We start from the raw sequence: 8,920 nt of genomic DNA, 5'->3' as shown, positions 1-8,920 counted from the left end.
AAGCATCCAGATGGCTTTTGTGTGGGCATGTCGGGTCTCCTTAAAGGTCCAAGGGGAGAAGAAAGGGCCTTCATCAAGGATCATATGGGGACGTGGGTGGTGTGAAGAAGAGGGTCCGTAAATAACTTACTGGAAGGGAAGGGTTTTTCAAAGGGAAAACGTTTTCATCGAGGCCTGAGTGGGAGACAAATCGTCTCCATATGAGAGCTACTGGATGGGAGGACCCCACAGGGGAGGAATAGGTGAAGGTTTCTTCGAGAGGGCTTGAGGGTCTTCAAGATAGGGTTAGGGTCTCTTCAGGGGGCTGGTAGGTGGAGGTTTCTCCGGGAAGAGTGGGTGGAGGTGTATAAGGGCTTGCACCAGGAAGCCGAGGTCCTAAGAGAACTCGCTCAGGGACACTGGCGGGGAAAGTGCGGTTCCCGGACCCCGACGGCCCCGCCTCCCGCTAGCGGACTACATTTCCCAGCAGCGCCCGCGAGCGGCGGCGGCGGCAGCGCGCGCGGGCGGGCGGGGGCGGCAGTGTGAGAGGCGGAGGGGGCGGCGCGCGCCGGGGACGCGCGCCGGCGACCATGGCGTTCGCCGGGCTCGAGCGAGTACTTTAACCCCTGGAAGCGGCGGCGGCGGCGAGGGAGCGAGCCTCGAACGGGCGGGCCCCAGCCTGAGGGAAGGGAGGAAGGGGCGGGGAGAGCGCCAGAGGGAGGCCGGTCGGCGGCGGGCGGGCGGGCAGCGCAGCGCCAAGCGGGGCCCGCGGGCCCATGAGGAGGCCCGGGGACCATGGGCTCCAGGATCAAGTGAGTGCGGCCGGGCCGGGCGGAGCCGGGCCGGGCGCGGGGCGGCGAGGCCGGGCAAGGGTTGCAGGCCGCGGGCCGCGCGGGGGACTTGTTGCCGGGACCTGAGGGGCGCCCCGCGTGCGGGCGTCACGCGGGGAGGGGGACGGTTGCCATGGCGATCCAGGGAGGCGCGGGGGCGGGGTGCCCGCGGGGTGAAGGGGCTCCGGTGGTCAGGTGTCCCCTTCCACCTGAGGGTGGGAACAGCTGAGATTACAAGGTGGCCCCCCCCAACCCCGGGTTTACAGAGAGCCCCTGAAAATAGTCATGCAACTGCTGGGAGGGGGAGTGGGAAATCTCTGGAAGCAACTCCCCAAACGGGTGTGTTTGGGCGCCCCTGAGAGTTGGCAGGTCCTGAGAGGTTGCAGTGTGGCTGCTTGAGGCCTGCGGCTCCCACAGAAGTCGCGTGAGATTCTTAGAGGGAGGGGCCACTCATGGATTTAAGGTCTGGATGGCCTGGGGAGGAAGGCCGTTCTCCCTTCTCCCATTTCTCCCTCTTATCTGTGAAAGTCTCCACACAGCAAGGGCCAAAGGCTGTGAAGGAAGATGCCTCTGTGTTGTAACTGAGCACCTGATGTTGATAATGGTTGGAAAGGCTTTGTAATCCAATCTGGCAGATTCCCGCACTCATTCATTCACCTGGAGTCCCCGGTGGGGAGTTAGTTTGCCGGGCAAATTGTTGAGACATCTAACTTCAGAACCCATTGAAACACTGTTGCCTTCCTTCTAGACAGAGAAGTTGACTTTGCGAAGTGCAACTTTTATGCAGTCCAATTTGGGTGTGTTGCTTTGAGCTCTATCTCCCCTCTCAGCCAGGTCCTCTTCTGGCCTCTCCCTTCCTCAGCCCCAGAACAGGAGATGCTTTATCTCTAATTACTAACAAATGTTCACTTTTTCTCTATGACTAATAGAATTGTTTAAGGGCATTAAAAAACAAAGTCGACAACGTTGGCTGTTTTGTAAAACAATTTTCATAGAACATTTTAAACTCCCTTACAGGAGAGTCTATGGAATGTGTTTATTTCAGCATTTTGAGAATTGTGCTAGGGAAGTTTGAAAGGGGAAGGGCTTTAAGGGTGATATCTAATAATTATTTAAACATTACATCTCATGTCCAGATTATGCTCATGCAGTGTGACCCTTGCCCAGCCTTGCAGTCCCCTGAGTGGTTAGGCTTCCCATTTACAAAACGTTTCTAATATGTGCTGGAGCAGACTTGAGACATCTGTTAAATGAAACTGGAAAAGTTTGCTTATGATGATGAAAATGGAAGAGTTGGATGAGCACTCTGTTAATTCTTTATTTTTGTGGAAATGAGAAAAAAAAGTTAGAAGCATGCTCCAAACAAGAGCTTGAGAGGCTAGGGAGATAAAAAGATGTAGTTTGTGAAGCATTAGGATTAAAGAGGCACTCCAAGTTTAGCTCCTGCTTCCAAATAAGAGTTGTAAATTTGGATTTCAATAGCACTTAGAAACACTTTCCAAAAGCCACCTTAAAGTCGCAGAGTATGCATGAGGACACTTACCCTTCTTGTTACAGAAAAGTTTAGAAACTTGCCTGACATGAGGCAGTGTCAGAACTAGCAATAAAATCCAACAGGTAGAAGTTCCTGTGATTAGCCATCCAGTCTCATTTGCTCTTGAAGGCAGCAGGTTGACAAATATATTTCTCAAGTGTTTTGTGGAACCCATCACTGTAATTCTGAGCACTTGGTCAAGGGAATTTACTAAGGCATGAAATTGTATTAAGCGTGAAATTAGTATGAAGAATAGCCTTATTGATCTTGAAACTAGACTGCTCTGTGATAAAAACTTAGGCTTGGGAAATATGTTAGCTTGTGAAACTGAAAGAGAATATGAAGAGAGAAGTTAAGAAAAGTAGTTGTGATTTATAGTTACTGTTGATTGTGCAACTTCTGCCTGCCGCTAGGAAGGGTGATGGACAGTTTGAGAGGAAACCGTCCTCTTAGGTGCTGCCCTAGTTGTTGGAGAAAACAGAGCTTTGGTTACAATTGGCCATTCCATCGTGGCAGGGCAGAACAGACTTTAACTCAAGGTGTTCACCTGGCTGAAGTGAAATCTAAGTGTGCAGGCTCCATTGTGTAGGACAGTCTTGGGGATGGGGGCTCCCTGTGTTTTTTCTTGTTTATCTCTGATGTGGCTGAGTCAGAAGGACAGTGTGGAATCAGATTTAGGTTCACATTCCAGCTCTTTTTCATGCTAACTATGAAACTTTGCACAGACTACCTCTTTCAGCCTTAGTTCCCTGAGGGCAAAATGGTGAGGACTATGTCCAGGTTGGTCCTTAGAAGCAACAAACACAGCATAAACGTGAGTGCCAGGCCCACATTTAAACTCTGTAATTAGGTTTTTTTTTTTTTTTTTTTTTTTTTTTTACCTTCTCTATCAAAAGACTATGAACATCTGTATTTTATACTAGAAATATGAGAGAAAAGTATGTTTCAGGTAATGGAGAAAGTTTTAATGATCAAGGAATTAGATTGATAACATGCAGAGCAGGACTTAACATTGTCTCATTATTAAAAAATAAAAGTTGATTAAAAACAATATGTGTAATTATGAAACTGGTGTCTTTTGTATGATCAGTGTGTAAAGCATGTGCGTTGCTAGGCACAGGTGTTGAGATTTAGTTCTTGATCAGACTTCCCTTTCAAGCTAAGCCTGGTTGAGCACAATATGTCAGGCACCATGGTAATTGTTAACGTGAACCATTTCATCAAAACCTCACAACTGTCCAATAGTGTAGATGCTATTTATTAGCCACTATTTTTCAAATGAGAGAATGGGAGTTGATAGGCCTAAGATGTTTGCCTTGATGCCACTTCCCCATTGTTACACGCCCAGGCTAGACCAGGTGCCGCTTGTCCATGTGTCTGTGGCCCCTTATGAATATAGCATAATCATAATACTAAATCTAGCTCCTTGTCTGTCTCCCATACTAAGTTGGACATAAACTTCTTAAGAGCAGAGACTCTCTCATTTGTCTTTGAGCTCCCTGTGTCAACCTTAGTGCTTGGCACATGGTTGTTTAAGAAATTTGTTAGAATCTGAATTAAGATCCTAAGACTGAGTTGACTATACATAGATTGAAAAGAACAATGTGCTACTTCAACCGTTGAGGAGAAAGAGTTTTTATATTTTATAAGTTTTTAAGCCAAATTGCACTGGTCTAGGCAGATCTTTTCTTTTGCTAAGGAGTATTTAGTTCATGTTCATGTTAATAAAGGAACATTGTCTTGCCTCAAACCAAACATCTCATTGACAAAGGAAAGAGAAGATCTTAGTATGCAGGTAACACCCTGGAAACCTAAACCTTAAACCTGAGCAGACATTTATCTAGAGGGATAAAAGAAGCAGTGGTAACTGACAATCTTCGACAGGTACATTTAAATCTTATTTAGTGTTTGAGTGATCCCAGTGGACTGGAATGTGGTTAATATGAAACAATTTAACTGATAATGCAGACACACAGCAGGAAACTGTGTGGCAGTTTAATATTGCTTGTGGTGACATCCTAGAAATTGCTTCCAGGCACCAAATGCAGGAAGTGGGTTGTAAGTAATCGAAGGAAGTATTCTAAGTGAGTTTGAAGAAACCTGACATTTATGGAGTCAGAGAAAAACATACTCTAAGATTTGAAGGCAGGGGGACAGGACAGGGCAACTGATTTGGCTTTGTGATGGTGTTTATTCTATGTTAGCCTGTATACCTGTCTTCTGTCCCTGTCAGACTGTGACCTCTTTGAGGTTGGTGGCTAAGAAATTTATTCATTAATCACCTAATATATAACTAAGAAGAATGTCAAGCACATATTAGACACTTAATAAATGTTAGCCATTATTACTGTTATCATCATAGTTAGTAGTAGCAGTGTGCCTGTCAGTGTGCTAAGTACTATGGACACAAAGATGAAAAGATTTTTCTTTGCTTTAATGCTTTCTAAAGTAGTAGAAATAAATGTAAAACAAAAACAACCCCTACCTGCTTCTCTCCCCACCAAAAAGCCCAAGTATAATACAATAAGATAATTGCTATGATGGAGATGCAACCAGTGATGAGTAGATGGGTAGATGAGGAAGAGACTGTCTTGGGGCAGGGGTGTCAAGAAAGGAGGGCTTCACCAAGGAGATGTTTTAGCTGAGGGATGAATAAGGGTGTGGAAGGGGTAGGGGTGGTGACAGAGGGAGTAGAGGTGGTGGTGATGGTGGCAATGGTAGTATCAATAGAGGATGCAGTGTGTATGAGAACATGCATATGAAGGAGATAAGAGATTGCTGTATTAGGTACTTAAAAGCCAGAATGGTAGACATTGGGAATTATAAAGGTGAACAATTTGGATCCATTCCTATTCTCATGGTGCTTATGATCTGGTGGATCTGCCAGATAAAAAGGCAGGTAAAATTAGTGTAAAGCTATGTGGATGTGCTATAAAGGAAGCAAACCAGATGCTGAGAGAATAATGGGAGTGGCTGTTCTATTTTAGATGGAGTGGCGAGGGACGGCCTCACCGTGGGGATGACATTTTAGCTGAGACTTAAAGCATGAGGAGGTATTAGTCATGTAGAGGGACTAGGCAAGACTTTTTATTCCAGGCAAAGGGTGGAGCACACACAGAGTCCTCAAGGCAAGAAAGACACTAGACATATTTCAGGAACTGACAAAAAGCTGGTGGTTTTGAGTAGTGACTGATGGCAGAGAGGCTTGAGGAGAGGTCAGAGACTGAGCCTGAGCAGGGCCTTATAGATCATGGTAATCTGAAAACTGTTTTATTAAGAAATGATTCATGTACTATAAAATTTACTCTTTTAAAGCATACAATTAATTGGTTTTTTAGTGTATTTACAAAAGTATTGATCACTATCATCTAATTCCAGAATGTTTTCATCACCCCAGAAAGAAATCCCATACCCATTAGTAAGGAGTGGTAATCATTCACCATTTTCCCAAACTCTTCAGCCCTAGGCAATCACTAATCTATTTTTAGTTGCTGTAGATTTGTCTATTCTGGGCATTTCATATAAATGGAATCATACAATATATAACCCTTTGTGTCTGGCTTCTTTCACTTAGCATAACGATTTCCAGATTTATCCATGTTGAGGGCATGTATGAGTGTTTCATTACTTTTTATTGCTGAATAATATTCTATTGTATGGCTATACCACATTTTACTCATCTGTGTATCAGTTGTTAGGTAGTTGAATTGTTTCCACTTTTTTGCTATTATGAACAATGTTGCTATGAACATTTTGTATGGATGTAATGTTTTCATTTCTCTTGGGTATATACCTAGAAGTGGAATTGCTGGGTCACATGGTAACTCTTTTTAACATTTTAAGGAACTATTAAAATTGTTTTCCAAAGCACTTGTACCACTTTACCCAAAGTGGTTTTGATTTGGCCCAAATGAGTTCTATAGAAAGCAAAAGATCAGTGTAGACAGAGATAGGTTTCTCAGAAGAGGCTGGGACTTGAACAGAAAGGAGAGATTTGGAGAAGGGAGGAGGAATTGCCAAAGGAAGAATAGTGGAAGTTATATGGCTTGAAAGTATTAAACCCATCTCATTGTTTCCAGGTATAGAGAAGCAGCTTTGGCTTCTTAAGATAACTTTCCAGTCTTTTTTTGGACTGTCTTTTAATGGTTCTCACTACCAAGATTGTGTAACAGACTTGCTTCTTCTTGAGGCCTGTTGTGGAGCATAACTGACATATCTCTTGTTTTGTGATGAGACTAGGAGTTAAAATATGATTTCCTCTGCAGGCCTTCTCTCTCTAATGCCTCATCTCCTCTTCCTTCTGCTTGATATAATGCTCCCCTCCCAGTCTCCACAGAAGACTGTAGAAGGACTTGGGGCGTTGGAATGAAAGTCTCCTTGGAGTCTGAACTTTCCCTTATTAGTGCCCAGAGTTAGCCACTTGGAGCTAGAGCCAAATGTATTGGTACTACTCAATCATTCTGCTCTTAGCCATTGCAGTCAACTTGGAGGGGGTTGTCTGACAGATAGGAAGGTTAAAATAGGGAAGGTAAAGCCTGGAGTATTATTCTAGGAAAATGTTTGCATTCAACTATTAAATCTGTGTAAGTTCCTCGCTGGAGTTCTGGTTGTAGTTGGAAAGGTACAGCCTTTTCCTGGCCCTTAGGGGGTACTAATCTCTGGGTTTGCGACATCCTTTTTGCTTAAAAGGGCTTTGTTAGGACATGGAAAAATAAATAAGGAAGAAAAATAAAAGAAAGAAAACAAAGTCAGTCGCCTCTACTTTTATTGGAGTCCATACTCAATTCTTTCCAAGTGTTTAGAACTTGAAAAGGAGCCAAATAAAGTAACAAAAGTTATGTTCAGAATGTATATATTCCTGTAGAAAAGATAGGTGACATTCTAAAAGTCACCTATCTGGTTGGGCGTGGTGGCTCACGCCTGTAATCGTAGCACTCTGGGAGGCCGAGGCGGGAGGATTGCTCAAGGTCAGGAGTTTGAAACCAGCCTGAGCAAGAGCGAGACCCCCTCTCTACTAAAACTAGAAATAAATTAATTGGTCAACTAAAAATATATAGAAAAAATTAGCTGGGCATGGTGGCAGCATGCTTGTAGTCCCAGCTACTCTGGAGGTTGAGGCAGGAGGATCACTTGAGCCCAGAAGTTTGAGGTTGCTGTGAGCTAGGCTGATGCCACAGGACTCTAGCCCTGGCAACAGAGTGAGACTCTGTCTCAAAAAAATAAAAATAAAAAAATAAAAGTCACCTAAGTCACCTATCTAAGTTATGGCATTTAGAATGTGCTTTTCTTCTAGAGATACTGTTATGTACAAATCAGCAACTGTCAAGAGGAAGGACATTCCAGGCAGAGGGAACTGTGTATGCAAGTCATAGGGAGATAAAAGGTATAGCTGAAATAGAGCACACGAGGATAAAGATTACAGGAGAGGAAGCTGAACAAGTAGGCTTGTATCATTGGGACATGATGTCGTTGAAGGGTTGAGTTGGGGATGTAATATGATCAGACTTGGGTTTTTAAATATATTACCCTGGCAGCAGTAGTTTAGAGCAGTGGTATTCCTGGCTTGTACAAAATGATCCATTGGAATATGAGAAGAATATATTAGGACTTATATCAACCTTCAAAATATGTTTCTGTATTTTCTGATGTATGTATACATCATTAGTATAGTAAGGCATTATTTTAATTTATAAATAAATATACACATATTAGATGTATGTTCAACTTTTTCTTTTTCTTTTTTTTTTTTGAGACAGAGTCTCACTTTGTTACCCAGGCTAGAGTGAGTGCCGTGGCATTAGCCTAGCTCACAGCAACCTCAAACTCCTGGGCTCAAGAGATCCTCCTGCCTCAGCCTCCCAAGTAGCTGGGACTACAGGCATGCGCCACCATGCCCGGCTAATTTTTTTCTATATATATTAGTTGGCCAATTAATTTCTTTCTATTTTATAGTAGAGACGGGGTCTCACTCTTGCTCAGGCTGGTTTCGAACTCCTGACCTCGAGCAATCCACCCACCTTGGCCTCCCAGAGTGCTAGGATTACAGGCGTGAGCCACCGCACCCGGCATGTATGTTCAACTTTTTACTGATAGGAAGAACACATGGAGAGAAAATGGGAGGCCCCTGAATTATGGAACTATGTAATAGTTTATATTGCAGAAGATCAAGGCCTGAAGTAAGGATTTTGCAATGGAAAGAAAAGATATGGTTTTGAGAAAGATTCTAGGTAGAATTGACAAGACTTGGTGACAAAATTACATGCAAGAGGAAAGAGAAGAATCAAAGATGACTTACCAAGGTTAGTAAAGTTACATTATAAATGGGGTGTTTGTAAGGTGAGGTCTGGTTCTATAATGTGTTAGCTTTTCTGAGGAAAAGTGAAAAGTTATAATTGGGGGAAGGCATTTTAGTTTGCATTGAGAAAGGAAGGAATCTTTAAGGTCCCCAAAGTGAATGTGTATGCTTTGTTTGATAAGTTGAGACTTAAAGTGGGCTGAACCAAGTTGCTGAAGGGAAATCTGTCCATGGTAGATTTAGAGAGAAGGAGGGAAAAAGTACCTTTTGAGCTCGCTTTAG

At 43.6% G+C, this 8,920-nt stretch overlaps 1 protein-coding gene across 4 annotated transcripts in view; it reads left to right on the top strand.

Annotated features, from left to right (window-relative positions):
- The first annotated feature begins 553 nt into the window (after positions 1–553).
- Positions 554–8,920, top strand: part of DENND1A (DENN domain containing 1A) — a 493,327-nt gene continuing 484,960 nt past the window's right edge. For 3 of the 4 annotated variants that reach the window (XM_012771853.2, XM_012771851.2, XM_012771850.3), the window contains exon 1: positions 554–791. In XM_012771853.2, the coding sequence (XP_012627307.2) occupies positions 775–791 (17 nt within the window). In that variant the 5' untranslated portion in view covers positions 554–774. The remainder of the gene's footprint in view (positions 792–8,920) is intronic. The other variant, XM_012771852.3, reaches the window with a different exon arrangement.

This window comes from Microcebus murinus, chromosome 12 (assembly GCF_040939455.1).
Source record: "Microcebus murinus isolate Inina chromosome 12, M.murinus_Inina_mat1.0, whole genome shotgun sequence".
Taxonomy (NCBI): Eukaryota; Metazoa; Chordata; class Mammalia; order Primates; family Cheirogaleidae; genus Microcebus; species Microcebus murinus.
The sequence above is the reverse complement of the archived record's forward strand: the minus strand, read 5'-3'. Positions and strand labels throughout refer to the sequence as shown.